This window comes from Anguilla anguilla, chromosome 11 (assembly GCF_013347855.1).
Source record: "Anguilla anguilla isolate fAngAng1 chromosome 11, fAngAng1.pri, whole genome shotgun sequence".
NCBI lineage: Eukaryota > Metazoa > Chordata > Actinopteri > Anguilliformes > Anguillidae > Anguilla > Anguilla anguilla.
The window spans coordinates 31,066,843-31,088,340 of record NC_049211.1 but is presented as its reverse complement, the minus strand read 5'-3'; the positions used below and the strand labels follow the sequence as shown (position 1 = coordinate 31,088,340).

General features: G+C 44.1%; 1 protein-coding gene across 1 annotated transcript in view; it reads right to left on the bottom strand.

Annotated features, from left to right (window-relative positions):
* Positions 1–21,498, bottom strand: part of LOC118207832 (receptor-type tyrosine-protein phosphatase gamma-like) — a 295,989-nt gene that overhangs the window by 223,033 nt on the left and 51,458 nt on the right. The window contains exon 2 of the mRNA XM_035381921.1: positions 16,491–16,595. Coding sequence (XP_035237812.1) covers positions 16,491–16,595 — 105 coding nt within the window. The remainder of the gene's footprint in view (positions 1–16,490; positions 16,596–21,498) is intronic.

Below are 21,498 nucleotides of genomic sequence, written 5' to 3'. Positions count from 1 at the left end.
ATTCTGCTGCATTTATATTTTGTTTCCGTTCATATGAATGGAAAAATCATACAACACACTTACAAATTTAGAATTGAAGTTAGAAACTGCCTTCTGCTGCTTCTCTCTAGAAAGCTTGATCACTGTGCAGGCCTGCAGGCATTTAAATATTCCCATAGTTATTGGGAAAAAAAACCTGCTGAACTAAAATGACCCACCCCCAAACCCTCATCACACACATGCAGATATTAGTGTGCAGACACAGACAGACAGTCTGGGGAGTGTACCCACAATTCCTCTACCATTTAAACTATACCACAGCATCATTGCCCCTCACTAAAAAAACCTCAAATCCAAACACATGCAAACAAAAGCGCACGCACGCACGCACACAAACGCACACGCCTACACGAACGCGTACGCGGTACCGCACACATACAGAACGCAGATAAATAAATAAAACGCACAACTTGAGCAATGATTCACGCGCCTCCGCTCCCGCGGGGGCATCGCTGTGTGCGATATCACCGGTCCGTTATGAAAAATGGCCCCCGTATACGCGCGCTTTAAATAAACTTTAATCAATTTCGGAGCGCGGATCTCCGGCTAATGCATTCGCCAGTTCATAACTCGGCGGCGGCGGCGGCGGAATGAGACTTACCGGCACGCAACAGAACAAAAAAAAAAAAAAAGAAATAAAAAACCGCCTCTCCCTCAGCTCAGCAAAATTACCCTTATTTGCATAGCAGGCAATCAAAGAGGGCTTGGGTACATAGTGGTACAGAGGATTCTCATATTGTCTCTAATTACTGAACACTCCACAGCCAGGAGCTGTGTACGGGCCTACACGGAGGGCGTGCAGGAAGCACGGAATAATTATGGCCTCCCAGTTTGATTTCATTTTCCGAAGATTAATATTTTTTATTATTTCATTCTCAGCACAATTATTAAAAGACTGAAAAAGAAAAGAAGCGGGGGGGTGGGGGGGGGGATGTGGGAGGGGAATGTTTGAAAAAAAAAAAAAGACCTTAAAGTGGAACTGGAGGTTAGGAGCGCTTCGGTGACGCAGACTGTTACACAGACACACTCCAACTTCTCTCCGCAGGGAATTTACTCCATTTCAAGGTGAAGTTAATCACTGACTTTTTTTTTTAATTTGAGTTTTCAAACTAATTTGATTTGATGCAAGAACAAATTTGCATTTGTTCAAATTTCACAAAAAAAAAATTGCATTACAATTCATCACTTTCGAAAAACTTTTTTAATTATCCGTTTTAACACTTAAGGGCACATGCACAAAAAATAGATAAATAAAGATCGCTGATCACTGTTCACCCTGCTTAATGTGAGGCAGCTCGGAACACTTTGAAGGCCATCGAACAAATCAGTGGATGCGCTGGCGCAAATCAGGTTGCACAGTTCACAAACGCAGTCATTCACCACGTTTTTAGCTACGACACACAAAGCTTCTATCAGATCAGCCTCCATAAAATATCACTTGAGCGAAGGTTGTCCCAAGTTTCATCTTCTCAGCAGGCTACACCGTGTCTCATTTGTTTGAGAGTAATTTTTTTTAACATAAAAGCAGGTCTTGGTGTCATGTTATCACTAAATTCCAAAGGCTGGATACAATTATTTTTGAAGTTGAGCAAGCACCAATTTAATAACATTAAATGGAAAGTTGCCTGAAATTTGCCAAAGACTTATTAGTTTGGTGCACACACATTGCTGCAGGAATAACGACTAAAAAAACCGTGGAGAGTTGCAGACGAGATCGGTTGAATGACCAGGAAATGGACCGCATCAGTATTGCTAGGAACAACTTGCTATCTTAATTCATGGAACTACACCATTTCGAATGAATGATTTTTATTAAACTAACATGGTAATTGGAATCTAAATATTCATCGCCGTACAATGAAATATCCTTCTTAAATTATAGCAGAAAAATTACAGGGGGCATGTTCAATGTCATCTTTAGTATTGCATTGCTAAACCTGCAAAGGTGAATCATTTCTGTTTCCATAACCCCAGGGAAGGAATATCCGCATTAACGCCAAGTTTCAAGTGGTCTTAAAAGAAATCCCTGCTTATTAGTGGTAGTCTAACTTGGGTTCATCTTTGTGAGCCTAGTTTGCATAACAAATAGTACGTTTTCCACTGAAATATGTGTAGATAACAATTTAAATATGCATGGATCCACACGGCGCACTGTTGTATTGCGATTGCGTATGCTTTCCATCCACTGTGGCTGTTTTATGAATCGGATATAATTTTTTCCTCCTTGAGATGGTTTAATGGGTGCACAATCATTTCAATCCATGTGTGGATTCTGCCCTTATTTCGACAATATGATGTTTGCAATCTGCAAGCTGAGGGCTCAGAATACATTTAATTCTTAAAAAAAAAAAAAAAAAAGCTTTTATGTGAGCCTACTAGATATCAAATTCGGAAGGAAAAACATAACATAACCAATGTTATGTATTCATTCTGACGTACAAGCACACGGTGCTTTCCCAAACTATATATGTTCTTCTTTTTTAAATAATAATTTTATTTGACGAGACAACAGTGGTGTAAATGATAGAAACAACAGTTAAAATGGAGCCCAGTCAAACTACTCTGGAACTGAAGAGAGTAATTAATCTGAAGGCAGAGTGGAATTGACCTCCAGTTCTTTCCAAGGTTAAATCAAATCTAGGGACAAGCTGCCGCTTGCCAGTCTCATAATTGAACAACGGTCGCCGTGATAGAATATAAAAAGCTCGCTTTTAACACTTTCCCCCCTGCAACCTTTGAACCATGGCTTTGAGCAATAACGGGCTGGGAAAATGCACGTGTATGGTTAATTCCCCTCATATTTACACCCGCGGTGAGTATTAATCAGAATTTGCTCTTCGGGGGAATCTTGCTCCTCCGCCAACCATCAAAGCGTTTCTTGCCAGCGGAAATTCTTCTGAGCGCGTGCGTCGCTGATTAAACTCTCCTCAGGTCCGCGGAGCAGGATATTGCCGGCCTGGCCGCCTCACCTGCTGCTGATATCTTCATCTCAGATCTATTATTTAAAAGGGCGGGCCTGGCAAACAAGCTGTTTTCCCCCCGCGAGCCGCGCAGGCGGCGGAAAGTTTGGGCGCCGCCGCCGTCGCCTGCCTCTGGTGTGACCTGCGCTCGGCTCTCGCTGTCAGCGCGCGGAGCAGCTTGCCACATCGCGCAGCGGAGGCAGAGATGTCCGCTGTTCGAGTCCAGGCCTAACGCAGCGCTGGACCCTTTCCAGTTTACACAATAAACTGCCTAAACGGTCTTCTGTGTCCATATACGCATTATGAATCATGCACGGCATTTACTCACTATCTGTCGGCCTTCTAACTGACATTATGTATATATGTGTATACAGTACACTGAGCGCAGACAGCCTCTCGTGGTAGATTATGCTAAATGGACATTGTCTGAGCATGGCAGACTTCCTACACAGGTTTGTAGCTCATCCCATTCCTGTGGTGTAGAGCTCTAAGGCCCAGAGAAAATGGCGGTTGAGCACAATGCAGGATCATTGTGCTGAATCCATGCCCGGGAAGCAACACCAAACAAGCCCAGGCAGCCATTGAACTCCCAGTCCTCTAATGACAGGGCAGCCACTGTGACATCACACTTTACAGTGGCTCACAGCAGCCAATCATAGTCTGCTCACACATAACTGAATGTGGAGTGCGTCACATGACCTTAATGGAGGCAGGGGGATACTGAGGTGGTTTGCTCGGCCTCGTCCTCTGGGTTTACTCCCAAACGCCAACACAGTTCACAGCCCTGTTTGTCTAGCACCTGGAAATGGCCCAATCTCTTTCCATGCCCTTTCCAGGGGAGTGGGAGAGAGGCCAGTTTTTCCAATCCAGCCTCCCAGCGGTCTTTCTCTTGCGGCAACCCTGTTACCAAGGCGTATCCCAGGGAGAATGAGGGGACAGGCGGAGTGGAAAATGAAGAGACATCCTGGAGTGCAGCGGGCGAACACATTCTTCACTTATTTTATTGGGGGGGGGGGGGGGGTAGGGGGGCGGGTGGCAGACATGACAGGAAGAGAGAGGCATCTCACTGACCCCTCCCCCCCACCCCCCCGTGCAGATCTTCAGCAATATCTATGTCACACCATGAAACAGTGTCATCACTGCAGTCTTCCGTAACTTTCTCTTTCTCTCACTTTCTCACAGTCTCCCTCTGTCTCCTTCAATGTGACCTATGCGGTTAATTTGAAAGGGCTCCTACACACAACGCATGCAGTATTATCGCTGAATGGAACGAGCCCGTCGGGGTCACACTCTCAAACAGAGAGATTACTCAGACTGCGCAGAGTCATATTCAATTACCCGGCCGCTTACCGGCTGCAGACTAAACTGCGCTATTACCGCCGCGCGGCGGCCCCCGTTTTAGAGAGGAGCCTGGGCATCTCCCTTAGCAACGGCGGGCCTCAATCTTCCGTGGCGCACACTCGAACAAATGTAAAGAAAGAAAAAAAACTCAAAGAAACTGAAGCGAAATCTGTTCCAGCATCATGGACGTTCACATTGCACCCTGCAAACTTGTTACCGCACACTACTGATATCGCATACATTAAATATGAGCTGCCTGTGGCCAAGAGATATATACATCGCATATATAAAGCTAAAACATGAATAAATTATTTGAAACTTTGCTAAATTTGTGTAAATTTAAGAGAGAGAGACAGCAAGGAGGGAGAGACCAAGAAGGGTAGAGAATGAGAACGGGGGGGCATGTGTGCGAGAGAGAGGAATCGAGATAGAGAGAACGTGAGAGGCAGGGAGATAAAGGAATAGTCGTCACCTCGCCACTGACGGCGTGCTTCGCTACCGAGGTGGCCTTCGTTGGGATGCGTCCTTATCGGGACTGCGTGGGGCCCTGACACGCCCCAAAGAGAGATATCGGGAGGCGGGGGTGCAACGGCGGAAGAGAAGAGAAAATGGAAGGATCCCAGAGAAAGGGAAATCTCACGAACCCAGCCAGAGTTTCATTAATATGCCCGGTCAGGCCTTGCGCTGGTTTTCTCATTCTGTCTCCTCTCCTCAGAACATGTTATTAATAAACATTTAGCCGCTTTGGCGCGACTGCCCTTGCCAGTTCAGCGCGAGGAGGCAATAATTACTTCTTAAGGCAACGGGCATCGCCGATTCCGTCTCCGCGTCCGCGGTCCTGCTGCTTCGCAATTAGTCCGTCTAATTAATGTAAAACGATCCTGCCAAAATATTTCAGATCACAATAAAAACGCAAACGGCTTTACGGTCTTTACCGAGCCCGAGCGGCGGAGCTGGAGGCCTAAGCACACAGCGTAACAAGCGAGCGCTAACAAGGGGTTTGCAGCGCTTCGGATAGCGGCGCTCGGAAGGAGCCGCCGTTGGACCGAGGGGACGGAAAAGCAAAGAACGCGCTTTTGTTTTCCAGCCATTTAGGCAGCGCTCACCACTGGCACAAGAGAGAGGAGAAAACCAGATAAAAATGAAATGATATCCTAACAACAATAGCTTCCAAAAAAATGAGTTGGTAGACAAGCAGAGCAGTGTGCAGCAATTATTTTGCGTGAGCTCTAACACTTTTTTTGTGGGCACTGTGGTCCTCATTAAGAGGAAAATCTCTGGTTAAGATATTGTTGAAAACGTTGATGCTAGCCTACCAGGCTGCTAAGGCGACTGCCCTTCCAAACCTTGATCATCGGGCCCTGCACACCAGCCAGACAATCCGTTCTGCAATGGGAGGTGCGGCTGCCCCCTCCCTCTCCGAGCCGGCGCATCCCTGTCATGACTGCTTTCTGTTCTGCCCCCCCGGTGGTGGAATGAGCCGCCCGGAGCTCACAGAACAGCAGAGACGTCGACGATCTTCAGTCGACCGAAGGTCCCCTTTGGCCCCTAACCCTCATCCTCTCTTTAACCTAGCCTGATTAGGACTGAACGTCTTTCCTATTCGCAGGCCCCAAGGCTCTTTGTCCTTGTTTGCACAATTTAGATTAATGCTCGCTAAAGAAATTTTGTTCTCGTTTGAAAAACTTTTATAATTTTATTGTTCAGTAGGGTGGCTGACAATTTCTCAAATGTGTCTGTACTTTTTTGGCATTTCCTGCCTCTACTTTCTCCCTCTGTGGAATTAATTTACTTCCATCCCTGATCTTTGCACTTCCATTTGTTTGTGATGTAGGGCTCCGGGTAAGAGAGTCCGCAATTGATAGTAAAGTAACTACTTAATTTACATATCTGTTTTTTTTTTTCTTCAGGCGGGTCGTGTGTGCGTAATTGTACCAAACAATGCTAAAGGGCTGAATTTTAGTTGCTCAGAAATTCTGGATGTTGGTTCATAAAAGCACAGAAAGTTTATCCCTAGAGCTGTTACAGCAATATGAACACACCCTGGACAGGTCACCCACCAATCCATCGCAGGGCACACACACCATTCACTCACACACTCATACCTATGGGAAATCCAATTAGCTAAACCTGCATGTCTTTGGACTGAGGAAGGAAAATGATGTACCCAAAGGAAACCCGTGCGGACACAGGAAGAACATGCAAACTCATGCCACCCCACATTAATATTACCAGGGATAATTTGGTGCAGAGTTTCATTTATTTCTATTTGGATTTATTTATATTTGTTTCGACTTGGCTACAACAAAATTTTTATTGATTGGTCATTTAGGACAGAATGTATATACAGTCACAAAAATGCACTTGTTTTATGTCATGTTAGTCTATTTAAATTTTTTGTTGACATCATAAAAATATGTAACGGTCGGAGGTCTACTGCGGGTTAATGTCACGTACTGTAGTGAATGGCGACGTGCTACCAACTCATGCATATGCCTAAGCTCCAGTATATTCTCCCACAGCAACCACAGAAGGCTGACATGCATTAGCCGTATTACCGAGTCGCTGGTGCAAATGGAAGGGGGGCAGGTCTGCCCTCGCTGGCCGATCTCCACAACAAGCGACAAGATTAGCCTGCTGAGCTCAAGGCTAAGGTCCCCCGGTAAAGGCAACAAAATCCAGTTTCACTGAGGCTCCCGTGGTGACATCATCTTCCTTAGAGCACTCCACCAGCAGCAGAACATGAAGGTATTCGGAATGATTTAAAATGGAAACTTTCGGACTGCTGGGTGTCTCATTCATTAAGGCACCATGCCAGTGCCGACCGTGGCCAGTCGCTCCACTAATGCAAAATTGGCGACTGTGTCGCCCAGGGTACAGGAGGGTTCAGTTTGTTAGGAGTCTGTGTCTCCTGTCGATCGGGCCCCCATGGACTGCTGGTTGCATATGGAAGGTCTTCCTCAGACTCTTCTCTATGCGAGCTTGGCTGTGGGCTGTGGTGTGAAATGAGGCAGGCAGGCAACACCAGGTGAACTGGAGGAGGACCATGGATGTCTACTCTCCTAAATCAGCAATGGTTCGCCAATGAACATGGCTGCTAATAGTTGGACACTGGATATGTTCAGCTATGGTACATGGTAAATGGACTGCATTTATATAGCGCTTTCACCCAAAGCGCTTTACAATTGATGCCTCACATTCACCCATTCACACACACACTCACACACCAACGGTGAAAGGCTGCCATGCAAGGTACCGATCAGCTCGTTGGGAGCAATTAGGGGTTAGGTGTCTTGCTCAGGGACACTTCGACATGCCCAGGGCGGGTGATCGAACCAGCAACCCTCCGACTGCCAGACAACTGCTCTTACCTCCTGAGCTATGTCGCCCCAGCTCCACGCTGGGTGCCAATATTTAAAAACAGTACCACACACACCCACACACACACACACACACACACACAAATCAAATAAAATGTTAAAGAAGGGAAAAGAATCCCTTTTAAAGCATTTTTCATTGGAAAACATTCAAAAAGACAAACAAGGAATTCAGATTTTTTTGTCTGCTTACTTCTCTAAGAGGCATCTGGGACTGTCAATAGTTTACCTTAAAATACTCAACAGGATGTAACTGTAGCTGTTTCTAAAGCCAAAAAAAAATCCAATATGTGAAAACAACCCGGAGGCAGCATTCTGCAATGTCAAACACATAGCTAAACAGACTGTCTGAAGAAGAGCTCATGCATATTTTGGTCATTTCATATCCTGTCAATGCAGCATGTTCCCAGCTGGGCTAATTAAAAGCACAGAACTTACTAAGATGACTGTGGAGCACGCTAAATCAACAGGTAAAGTCTGCAAGGAACAGGTACAAGGCCATTGCCAATGCCTAAGGATCGCACTGCTCAGTGGTGTAAAAATCAAACACACCTACCAATGTTATAAAGATCAACCACACTGATCAATGTCATAAGGATCAACAACCCTACCAATGACATTAGGATTAAACACACCGCTCAGAGTCATAAAGATTAAACTCGCTGCTCAGAGTCATAAAGATCAAACATGCCTACCAATGTTATAAAGATCAACCACTGATCAGTGTCATAAGGACCAAACACACTGACCAAAGTCATTTGGATCAAATACACTGATCAGTGTCATAAGGTTCAAAAACAATGATTAGTGTCAAAGGATCAAACACACAAAAATGAGATCTTTGTTCTTTGCAACAGTCCTGTATAGATAGCAGACCCCGCCAATGACCACGTAAAACACAATTACCAAAATACCCAAACTTACCATTTAAATACGTTACTGCAGGACAGGCAAAGTCAACACATGAGGGTACGAGTAAAATATTTCAGACTTTACAAACAGCCGAAAACATTCTAGGACATAAAATGTCTCCTAAATGCCTGCAGGCATTTCAGTGTCGCCTCATACACACCCATCCCGCCAATTAGCATGCATCAAATGTCATTGGTTTGGCACGGGATACAGAGGCATTAACTAAGAGCCCTATTGATCAGCCCACAATGCGAGCGCTAGGGACAAACAGCTCGCCCGCTCTCGTGAGAAATGTAATCACGTCTGTAATCTGTACACAGCAGGGTATATGACACGTGGCGCTTCTTTACCCATTCTCTCGTATGGAAATGGGGAGTGGTGGGGGGGGGGGGGGGGATATCAGCCCATCAATGCAAACCCAATTAAGATTTTTTTTTTCTTTTTGCGGTTTGAAAGCATGCTTGAGGAAGACATTCTTGCTCATACCACAAGCTTCACATGGCCATCGACAGAATGAAGAACGGCGAGGAATAACAACCTTTCTTTGCTTTTTTTTTTTTCTAAAGTAGTATCTGCCTATTCTTCATATCGCCATTTTCAATCTTCATTTCCTCTGCTGCCAATCAAATGCCTGAAAGCTCTCAATTCAAACACTCCAGTTAATATGAAATTGCCTTCAGGTGCCATTTATGTAACCACTATAGAAAACAACATTGGGCCAAAAATTAATATCCAGTGAATAAAAATAAAAAAGCACTAAAGTCTTCTGCCATTGCAGTATTTTTTTTTTTTAAAGAGCCTTCAACCATTTGTAAAACTCACTTGAATGCAAATTGATTTTTTTTTTCTTATCAAAGGAATAAGCGAAGTCGAAAATGAATATGGGCTTGGCTTGTGATAATATTATATTCCTCCATATATGAAACTGCTTGGCAACAGCGGCTGGAGTGTCAACACCCCAGACCCGGGGATGGGCGTGGCTACCCGTCATCCCCTGAAAACCCTGAATGCGTCCATATAGGCAGTCAAGGGATCAGCCCCAGCATACCTCCACAACATATTCAAACCCTACATGCCAGCCAGATCCCTCCGTTCTGCTACCTCAGGACGCCTGGCACCTCCCCCTCTTCGCACCTGCACTTCCAGAACACGTCTCCTGTCTGTTCTGGCCCCACGATGGTGGAATGACCTCCCTGTGGAGGTCAGAACAGCTGAGACACTGACCCATTTCAAGCGACAACTGAAGACTCACCTCTTCAGGCTGCACCTCTCCCCATCCCTCCCTATCCCCCTGTAAATGACTGTAAGCTTAGGGTTGTAACTAGGCAACTGTTTCGTAGGTGACTTAGGTGCATTAACTGTCCTAACTATTGCTTGTATTTTTTCCATAGACTGCGTTGTTGCCGTTCTTGTTGTGTTAGTGTTAATCAGTTTAACCTTCAGGGTCCAAGTTGAACTATGCGGTTGTTCCCTGCACTTGGACCGGTACTTCTCTCTAGGGTTTTCGTCATACTTGTTCCTGGTTATGGTTATACACTTTGTTCTACGTCGCCTGTAATGTAATGTAATGTAATAGGGCGAGCTCTGTAAACGGACAAGAATGAGCTCGGCAAAATGTAACCTGGACCTTTGCCGGCCACTGTGCACCGCAAGGGGCACAATTAACCAGCTGAGACAAAAGACCAAGATCCCCAGCAAAAGGAACTAATCACATATCTGCTTCTCCAGAGCTGACGTCACGTTCTTCAGCAGAAAGTCATGAGCTGTCTCCGTTTCCTAGGAGAAGCTTCTCTGCTCAGCAATAAAGAATAACAATAATTAAAGGGCGCACCATTAAGAATAAATGTATGTCATTTACTGTTTGTATTGTACTGCATAACCTAATGTTCAATGTATTGAATACGACTGAAATTGGCTCCTTTCGAAAATATGGAATCCCTCCCTCAATTTATCTATCTTCAAACAGATAGTTCCTCTTCAGAAGATTCACTGTTCTGCTGTGCTGCAGTTTATCAAGCATTGGCTTACATGTGATTGAAATAATAGAAATATATCATTACCGAAAACCTGTCACCGCAGATACGGTGCTGTGGTACTTCAACTTTTCACTTGCCTTTGAACTGCATTCTTCAGTGCCACAAGAACCTTCCGCAGGTTAAAGTAAATGAGCGATTCGGGAGACAGCTCTGAATTTAACATGAGGACTCGTCAAAGACCTTTAAAGAGAATGGCACCGAGACGCACGCCTGCAGTGAACGATGAAAACAATCGCTAACGCACGAGGCTCGTAGCGGCAGCCTGTTTACCGACAAAGTGCCGCGCTAACAGCGCGCGGCGGCTAGCCCAGGGCTCCCTGTCACTTAAATCAACAGGGGGAGAGAAAACCAACTGTTCCCTCCGTGCAGCAGGCACTGAAGAGGTGGACGTGGATCATCTCAAACTCTGCATGTGTCACGCGTTGAAGTGACGGACAAGCTTCGGCTGCAATTAGAATTCAAATTCCTTCGCAGATCATCCTTCGACGTCTTTTTAAAGTTTTTGCACACAGCCGGGCGATGATGGAAAATCCCTGGAGAGTTTTTAAAATGGTTTTCCTTTGCTCCGCGTTAAAGCCGAGGCAATGAACAATGACAGATAGGGAGAAAACACACTGCAAAGGAGACCGAGCAATGTAATCGTATTTTCTGGGCTTAAAGATAATGTCCTCTCAGATTTGCTTAATGTGAATTCAGTAGCCCAAGGAGGCGTCGTTCAGCGAGCGGAATAATGTGCCGCTTCCCCCTGCCCCCCCAAGACCCCACCGCAGGCTCCGAACCCCCACCCCGCCCCACCGCACCCCACCCCCTTCCCGAGCCCAAACAGAGCGTGCTTGCTCTGAGCCAAGAACTAAGCCTGTGATGGGACTCCGCTGTAAAATGCTGCTACACTTCTCCCCCCTGCATAATCCAAACAAACAGAAGACGGAAAAACAGACAGCGAAAGGGAGAGAGAGAGGAGGGGCAGTGTAGCACAGTGGGTAAGGAACTGGCCTTGGGTAGGACACTGCTGTTGTACCCTGGGTAGTACACTGCCGTTGTACCTTTGAGCAAGGTACTTAACCTGCATTGCTTCAGTATATATATCCAGCTGTATACATGGATACAATGTAAATGCTATGTAAAAGTTGTGTAAGTCGCTCTGGATAAGAGCTTCTGCTAAAATGCCTGTAATGTAATAAAATGAGGGGAAGGGTGGCCATTTATACAACTGCAGACCAATATCGGGCTTTTCGTAGCAAGGACAATGGTGTGGCGTAAGTGCTAACATCAAGAGCCTCCGTGCTAACAGCTGATAGGAGAGAACCTTCAGCAATTAAGCCATATGCTAGCGGCACCAGATACATTTAAGGCCTGAAAATCAGGATTTCCTGATTGATCAGGAAAACCTTTGCTGATAGGTTGAGAACTGGCGAGGTGTGGTCTTAGGGGAGCACTCTGTGGTGTGTGGCATCGGCCTGCCATGGTATTTGAAAGGAAAGGGCACAACCTACCTGCTGCATAAATAAAAGAAACACAGAAAGGACAAACCGCTCATGTTTTTAAACAGATCTCAATTCGCTCCGCAGTCTGAACTCACGACTCCTGATATTTGTGAAGCCAGCATGAGGCTGGATTTGCTGTGTCCACATTAAGGCCCCACAGCTGCCTGTAATTGGAATATCAAGCATTAGACCTTCACTAAAGGCCACGGCATGGGGAAAATCGCATTGAGGCTAATGTCTATATTCAAATACAGAGAAAATTCAAAATCGGGAAGCACAAATAGACTTATCACAACTCTTAGAGGGCGATGCCAACTAATGTATATTAAGCTTAAAGCTGGGATCTCAAACTGAAATCCTGGAGGGCAGCTGCGTCTGCTGGTTTCTGATGTGTTCCCTGCACTTAAATAGCTTTGCAGTCATTTAATTCATTGACTCGCTGAAGAATCTGCACGCCTTGTTTCCCAGGCCCAAATTGGCTGGTGATGGAAAGGAAATCGCAAAAACCAGCAAAGAATGCAGCCCTCCAGGCCTGGGGCCCCTGGCTTTAAGGCTATTCAGATATACGAGGAATCTACGTAAACTATAGAAAGCATCACGCCAACAAAAGTTATGTCTCAAAGTTTTAAAGATATAATAATTAGTATGTTTGGTTCTGAAAGGAAACTGAATAAATTGTACCATTGACATTTCAGTTTAAGAAACAAGCTATGCACAGGTGCGAGCGTGCGCACGCGTGCGTCTACGTGCAACGCAGTGCCTCTCAGAGCCAAAGGTATTCCGGATCATTCTGACCCAATCGACCTTGGTGCTCCCAGAGACCCAACACAGGACTTTTACTCCCTATTACAGATGCAAACTTATGTCCTAATTAGCCTCTACTGATCAGAGCTCGCAGCAGACCGGGCAGCATAATTATCTGCCCAAATGTAAAACCGATCGTCTGCCATTTCAGCAGGACCTTAAGGTCAACGGGGAGAACTCGGATGAACCACATCCGTCTAAAAACTTCAATCCTCCATTTTTATGTTCAACGTTTTATTAACCGTTTTAATTCCATTACTGTTTTTTTTTTATTTCAATATTATATTCAATATTATAATATTTTATTTTTATTCAGTTTTATTTTATGTACATTTATTATATACTGTATAGCGCTAGTGCAACATACATGAAATGCCCTCAACAAAAACTGGTACAAAATTTTTTTTTAAATCCTGTGGTGAAACTAATTTATTACATGGAAAGTAGGGCTGTCACACAATGGTTTGATATTCAAATTCTATTCAAATTGTTTAAAAAAAAAAAAAATGATATTCCAGCATGAAAATTAACATTCAAATTTGAAAGAAAAAAAAAATGCAGTGCACCCTTATTGCAGCTGCCTTCCTTCCAACTTGGGTTGTGTTAAACCAAAAATATAGGAATACAAGAGATAAGCACTGGCCTCTTCGCAAGTTGATCGTCTGGTGTTTTAACCTGCAGGCCTGACATTGGCATAAAATGCCTTAACCGGTTAAGGCAGTTTAACTTTTTTCTGTTTCCACGCTGCCATTTTGGGAGTTCTAGCATTTTTTCAGGATAATGTTACAACTATGCTGAGGTCTTGGGTCTCTCTCCAAAAGGTCCAAGAAATAGCACTTTACTGTAAATTATCGATCAGGATCAGGGGGTCGCCATAAGTGGTACACAAGCACACATGCAGGCAAAAAGATTAAAATGAGATTTTTTACACTGCAGTACCAGAGCTTTTTTATACAGCGGTGCTGAAGATTTTTTACACTGCAGTACTAGAGTTTTTTTATACAGCAGTGCTGGAGTTTTTTTGCACTGCAGTGCAGGAGCTGTTTTATACAGCAGTGCTAGAGTTGTTTTGCACTGCAGTGCAGGAGCTGTTTTATACAGAAGTTTACAGCAGCGCTGGAGCTTTCGTATACAGCAGTGCCAGGAGCTTACGCTCAGTCACATCAAAACGCACCCAAAAGAAAAGAGTGAGGAGGCCAACAAAGGAAGCTCAGCTTTTAGCAGCACTTATACTATTCAAAAACACTGCTAATTGACTTTGCATTTGGATCGAATTTAATGATCAAGCATTATCATTTTAATGGTTGAATGTTAGAAAATGGCCACATTAACCTAATTTGACAAGAGGATTTGAGACAAAAGCACATATCTTGCTGAGACAATGAGGGTTACTGCTGTTTGCAACTAATGCAAATGCACTGTGTGTGCGCTCTTCTCCATTTAGAAGCAGTTTTGTACTTTCTTTCCACTTGCTTTAATTTTGGGTTAAAGAACGGGTCATTTAATACCCCGGGCTCAGGTGGAGGGATGGGAGATAATGGATCTGGACAGGTAAAACCTGATGTGACAGCCGCCTGAGATGGGCCTTCATTTCAAATGCTACTTTGAGCTTTAGCAGGGTGCTTGAATCCAGCCACTCTCAATTAGAGCCACCTACATTGTCACATACACACAAAAGCACACACACACACACACACACAGAGACTGGTAGTGAACATACATTAGCATGCCATTTTGACACCATATAGCCTACAACAGCACACTCATACACAAGCGCACACACACACACTCACATGCACACACAGACACATAATCACATGCGAGCACGGACGCATGCTCACACACACAGCTAGACATCTGCTGAGATGCATACATCACAGTTTACCGCGTACATGTGAAAGATCACACCACCACATCTTTGTGATAAAACATACATATATATACCATGGTGTGTTAAAGTCAACTTTCAAGAGACCAGGGACTGCACAGAACCAGTTTTCCAACTGCTCCATTTCTGCAGTAGAGCTCACTTTAAATGCAGTATCGCATATATCGTTAGACAAGATGAGAGCAGACGTGTGTAAAAGAAATATTTAAATATACAAAATAAAGATCATTGAGTGCCCAAGGCTTGGTAGAGCAATAAAAGATTTATGCTCTTCTTTGACAAATACTGCTCCAAGGGACAGTCAAAGTCATATTTTCTCTGCAGAAAAATTCATAAAAAATAAATTTATATTTAAAAAAATAAAGAACCTACAGCCAGCAGCTTCCAAGGGGATCAAGGGTGGGGGGGTTGAGGGGACAGGTTGCAGTCTAGACAGCTCCTGTGTAAGGGTGGCCTTCTGTGCCAAAAAAATCTCTGCAAATACTCTCCTCATACTTATGCAGATGAGAAATGGCTAGTCTGGCCAATCGCAATAGACAAAATGGCATAAATTAGCATATGCATGAGGTGCCGATATGGTTGTGAGCATTCACTTTCAGTCTGTTGATACATTCTTTTCCCATCTAAATACAAGCCAGGAGATGCTTTTCTGGAAGGTCAAACCTTTCATGGTTGATTCTGATCACACTGTTGTTTTTTTGCCATAATATGCCAACTCACAATTATAAGACAATAAATGTATGTTGTTCATAATTTTGTTAGCTTAGAGACAGCTTAGCCTAGAGACAGCACGGGTTAGTGGACATAGCTGTCACATGCATCACTACTTCATCAGCAAAATCTAACCTTACCTGCTAAGAGTTGCACGAAGACAGAGGCACAATATGCCTGCATGCATTGCCCAATGTCTGTCCCTCATATACTGTATTTTCTATTCAGTAATAGCCTACTGGGAACATAATCGCTATAGTCATTAGCAGACAAGGAACAAATCACAACACTACAAAGCACATTGTTTTCTGGCTGAATATCAAAGTCAAAAGAAACAAATTGATCGGGCAGATGCAGACCCCCTGTTTGGGGCAATGGGGAGGGGTTAGCCTTCTGATCAACGGAAGATCAGAACCAGTTTTCACAGAGCAAAGGCAGGTAGGCAGTAAAATCTCAGATGTAAGTTAGTAAGAAATGAGTTGTTTTAATGTCGTAGTATTCGATGGATGTCAATGATATTACATTAAGCGAGTAGTGAGTTCCTTTCATGCCACGTCCGGTTTAAACAACACCCACTTCCGGTTTAAACAATACCCGCTTACAGTTTAAACAATACCCACTTCCAGTTGAAACAACACCCAATTCTGGTTTAAACAATACCCACTTCCTGTTTCTATCCGAATGCAAAAAATAAAACTACAAATACAAATGAATTTATCAGTTGGACGAATACAGATATAGATAGAATGGCATCTCTGCACACCCCCTGTGCTGCACTGTGGCCCAGCGGCCATTGTGGCTCAACGTATGAACCGGCCCTATGTCGTATACGCAGGGGGTCGCACAGATACATGGTTTCCCTCGGGTTTTTGGCGCCGGTGACCTTCTGTATGCACCCTGGGCGTCGACGGGATTGCGCCGCGGTTCGAAAGGCTCACCTGAGTACGCCCAATAGGACTCCTCCGCCGCTCTCCTGTCTCTCGCCTCGGCCACCTTCCCATCACCCCATGCTCCCGACGACCCCGGCTGACCTTCCGTCAGAGCTGGAGGAACAGAGAGAGAAAGAGAGAGAGAGGAAGAGTCAGACCAGAACAACAAACCGAAGACGAACGGCGCTGCACTTTTCCACCCCCTGATAATCTACTGTAGCGCTCCGTCAAGGAGGCTTTGTCCTATAAATCCAGCGAGACGTTAACATGCAAAAACTGCACTAATAGCTCCGTGGCTTGGCAGCCCATTCCAAGACGGCAGTATTTATGGCTTGTCCTGTGGAGGTTCACTTGTAACACAGCAGATTTGGAATGAAGTAACCACCGAGAAGATGATAGCGGGAATACAAATGCAGTGTAGCCAGTCACACGGGTTCACTTCCATACATTAACAACAATACTGCAGTAATAAAAAATAAATAAATAAAGGACCCAATTAAAACAGGACAATTTCAAGTGCTCCCCAGGCATCCTAGCTGGGGCAGTGTTCATTATCGCATATGCAATATTCTATCATACTGAATGTTTCAGTGTCTTTTTGCCAAATGTATTATTAGGAGAAATACGCTTTCCAATAACCAGGACAGTCAGGGAAGGATCACGCTATGTATTTTCTGCAAACTGCATTATCATTTCCAAAGTTCTCTGGCCAGAAAAGGCAAATGAGAATGCCACCTCCTCCTCCTAAAGACAAAAAGCACCTAATTAAGAAAAATGAACAGCTCGTTATAATTCTGTGATTGCAGTTGAGACAGTTTTGGAGCCACAGGTTTATACTATGGTGACATATTGTATAGACACACATTGTATAGACATATTGTGTAGATAGTGTAACTGCTACCACCCTAAAGCAGTCAGATGCTGTCTATCACTCAGTCACCACGGAGCCCACCACTGTATCCTATATAATAATTTTTGAAAAGTTGGTTGGTCCTCTCTGTCAGTACGACATAGCAGACACTATGTTTCTTATCGATTAAGCCTTTTATGTTTTTATTGATATGCTAGCTCTTCAATGTGCTACTTCCATGCTCAATATGGCAGTCTGGAATACCACCAGATTCCATACTCGTTCCCAGGACTGGCTGGTCCTCAAAGTTCCCACTGTTAACTCCAATCTAGGTCGATGTTATTCTGCTTCAGTGCCCCATACACATGGAATATTTACAAAATACACTAGAGATGGTCTCATTGTTGTGGCTAAGACAATTCCAGAGCTAGATTTTAAGTTCAGATACATCTTGTTTTAGGTTCAAATACATCTTGTTTGTTCGGCTCTAACTCGGCAGCATCGCAAATGAGGGTCTCTTCCTCAATACCTCCTCCTCCTCTTCCCCAAGATTTAAATGAAGGTTGAAGGAATGGTTGTGGGGAAGCAACATCAAAAACAGACTCAAGTAAAGTCATGCTGACCTGGTTTCTATACCTACAGAGCAGACTGAACTCCAACATGGTTGGAGTTCAGTCTGAGACCACACAATGGTCTCTGCTGCACGGGCACCACTTCCTCTTTAGCAGTCATCAGTCATATGTCAGTTATAATTCCCTATGAAATTAGTTTCATCACTTTTGCACAATATATGGCGACAAACACCTGAAAACACACAGTCAAAATAAAGTGGTGCATCCTGTTAGTTCAACTTCAACATATTGTGAGAATGAGCCTAAATAAAGCAGGGTGAACTGTTGTTCAATAACAACCACGCAAATTATTTCATTTCAATTTTGTTAATCGATAAACATGGCCACGTTGTTGCCCCACTGCATTACGAGAGCTAAAGTTAGTATTTGGTTAAATAAAATGATTGTTAATGTTGCTACCCACCTAACTTTTACATGTTTAATGTCATCGTTCCTGCAGTGAATGACAGTAGCCGTTTCGGCTAACGGAAACGCAAAGACCTGCATTGATTTTCCCACAGTTTCCACTCTCCTGGTAGTTTAGGCGAGCACGCTTTGGCGGAAAACAAACTACCGGCCTGACAGCTTCTGCTCTGGCGCCTCCAGTGATGGCGGCGATGTCCGCCGTGACGTGGGGGCTTTCCTAGCGTGTAACCGAGTCAGGAAGCGTCAGCGCTCGAGCCTTCCCCTGCTGCCGGCGCCGGGCGTGGAGAACCCCCGAAAACCGCCGATGTGACGGAACATTAATTCCTTCAAGCGGTCCTGTGGGGAGGCCGTGCCCTCCCCGGCTGTAAAGCACGCTGCAGCATTCTCACGACAACACTGCCAAACTGCAGAAATGTGCTGTACGAGGGAATGCAAAAGGTGTCGTCTCAGTCAAAACAAGGCAAATAGCCAAAAATAGTCTATATTTTTAACAAATGTGTTAAAATGTAGGCAAATATTAAAAATGTGCCCATTTTTGTTTACTGTACATTTTATTTATACTGTGTATTTTAAAAATCACATAGTGTATACATAATAGAGGATATTTTAATGGATACAAAATATCCATTAATATAACCCATTGCTACAATAAAGCAACCTGTCAATGAGTCATCCATTTCACAATAGTGGATTTTGCATCACTACATTATAACCGTCTTCTTAAACAAAGTATAAAAGCTGAGCATATTCGCAAGTCATAAACAAGCCACACTTTTGGACCAGGTGCCATTCCATCCTCCAAGCGGGATCCCATAGCTACAGTTGCCAGGGTCTGGTGACGAGTCCATCACTTGGCAACAGCTCACGCACAGTAGCCGGTGGAGGAAGGATGTGCACGGTCTGAAAGGAAGCCCAGCGAAGCGTGAGGCCGGGGCTGCTGCACAGTCGCTAGCCACACCCACCCGCGCTCGATTTAGAGCACAGAATAACAACAACCTCGCCCTGCTCTCCCGCTTCACCAGAAGGCATGAAACCTTAATCAACTCAAATTTAAAAAAAGAAAACGAGTCAAAAATGGCCGAACAACACTCAGATAGAGTTGTGCTCGTTTGGTGGCTGTGAAACTGGAGCCTCTCGCAGCGATAGCTTTATAAAGAGTCATCTAGGGGAGATGGGACCGGTTCGTGTTTTCGGGTTAAAGGCAGAATTTCGTTTTTTGCACAGCCTTCCTTTTTTTCCTGTCAAGGCTGAAAGAGGGCCACTTCCAGCCTCCTTCCCAGAAGCACAGAGGTGCTTCTCTGAGAGAGAGTCTGGGCTGGCTGTGATCCAGATCAGAAGGCCCCAAGTCCCCCTGGTTCCAGCCCATGCCAAAGCAGGCTGTACAGCCGCACAGGCCTACAAGCGGACGTGTGCGCCGACGCACAGGAACAAAGGGACCCACGCATTTATGGAAACACAGCACCACCCCAACAGACACACACACTCGCACTCACATACGCACACACACACTGACAGATGTCAGCTGAGATTCACAACTTACACAACTTTTAAAAACTTTTTAACATTCAATCTGTTGACAGCTGGATATATACTGAAGCAATTCAAGTTAAGCACATTGCTCTAGGATACAAGGTAGCGTCCTACCTGAGAATCGAACACGCAACCATTAGGTTACAAGCCCAGTTCCCAAACCATTATAGTGCACTGTCACCCTATAATACATTCAACTGTAATAGCAGCAATGCCAGAGATCAATTTGGTTGTGCATTTTAGGCTGAAAAATCCATCTACAACCATGTCAACCATGTGTGTTTGTGTGCGCGCACACAAACACACGCACATATACACACACGTGCACACCTACTTTTGAAATTATATTTCAGTTACACAACAGTCCTAGCTTAAGTTCAGAATGATAAATATGTGAAGCATTCAATATATGGCTCCTTAAAAGAACTGTGACTTAACAGGCCAGATCAGATATACAAGAGGCCCCTTAAGATTATCATCAAATTGCTAAGATTATCATCAGTAAAACAAAAAGAACAAATAAGCCATTTATATGTAAATGAACAACAGGTTCATAGACTGTCTGAGTTTTACTTTTTCCACATATTCACTGGCAACATGGCGAGGACAATAGTCTAAAAATAAAAGTACACTCGGTATAACCCTTCAATCATAAGCAATACAGGAAAGACAAATGAAACAAATGCTTGACAATTGTGTTCATACTTTATATCAAGGTTATACTTAGTTTTTTTTTTTTTTCCCCCAAACACTAAATGCACAAACTACCCATAACATCCTTAGTGGTACACTGAGATACCATACACCTGCGTTAAAAAATATTAAACCCAAGGACATTCACAGTGTGACTCACACAATGCCTTCAGCTCTGACTGGCCCACCCCCCGCTCAGCATCTCAAATATGGCTTGGCAGTTAAAATACCAGCTGTTACGTCAAATGATCTAAAGTGGCAACAAAAGCAGGTAATGTATTGGGTGATGAGCTGGGCATAGTGTAGGCCAGCTTCTAAGAGGTGACACTGCCGCACTCTAAAGCTGGGTGCTTGACTTGAATGGCTTGATAAGTGCATCTCCTAAACCAAAACATATATATTTGCTTTAATGGAGGACTATCAAACAGCAAAAAAATGCTGCAAGCACAGCTCTGGCAATGGAGCCTTAAAGAATAGGGACATGTAAACCTGAATAAATAATTCTTCTGGAAAACTACTACAGACCAGCGTTGCATACATACCCAACTTAGTAGCCCCATAGATTAGTAGAAGTGTTATTGGAAGCGTGTCATATGCTAAACCGTTCCATGAAAATGTAGTGGTACCGGGTGAATAAACTGGGAACAGCAAACTTGATTTCACACCAGTTTGGTCAGGATGAAGTCAATAATAACGCTGAAGTGATAAAGGACGGATGCAAATCTTTGAAGTGTACCAAATAACTGAGTATTTGCTGTAAAACAATTATAGTTAGTTTTATTTGTACAAAAATATGCCAATTTTCAGACGTACTTAATCACACGCTAGAGCAGTCTGACATGTTCAGCGTACACCTGCATTGCCCGTCGAGCGCATAAAGGCTAAACAAAGTTAATTAAAGTGCATT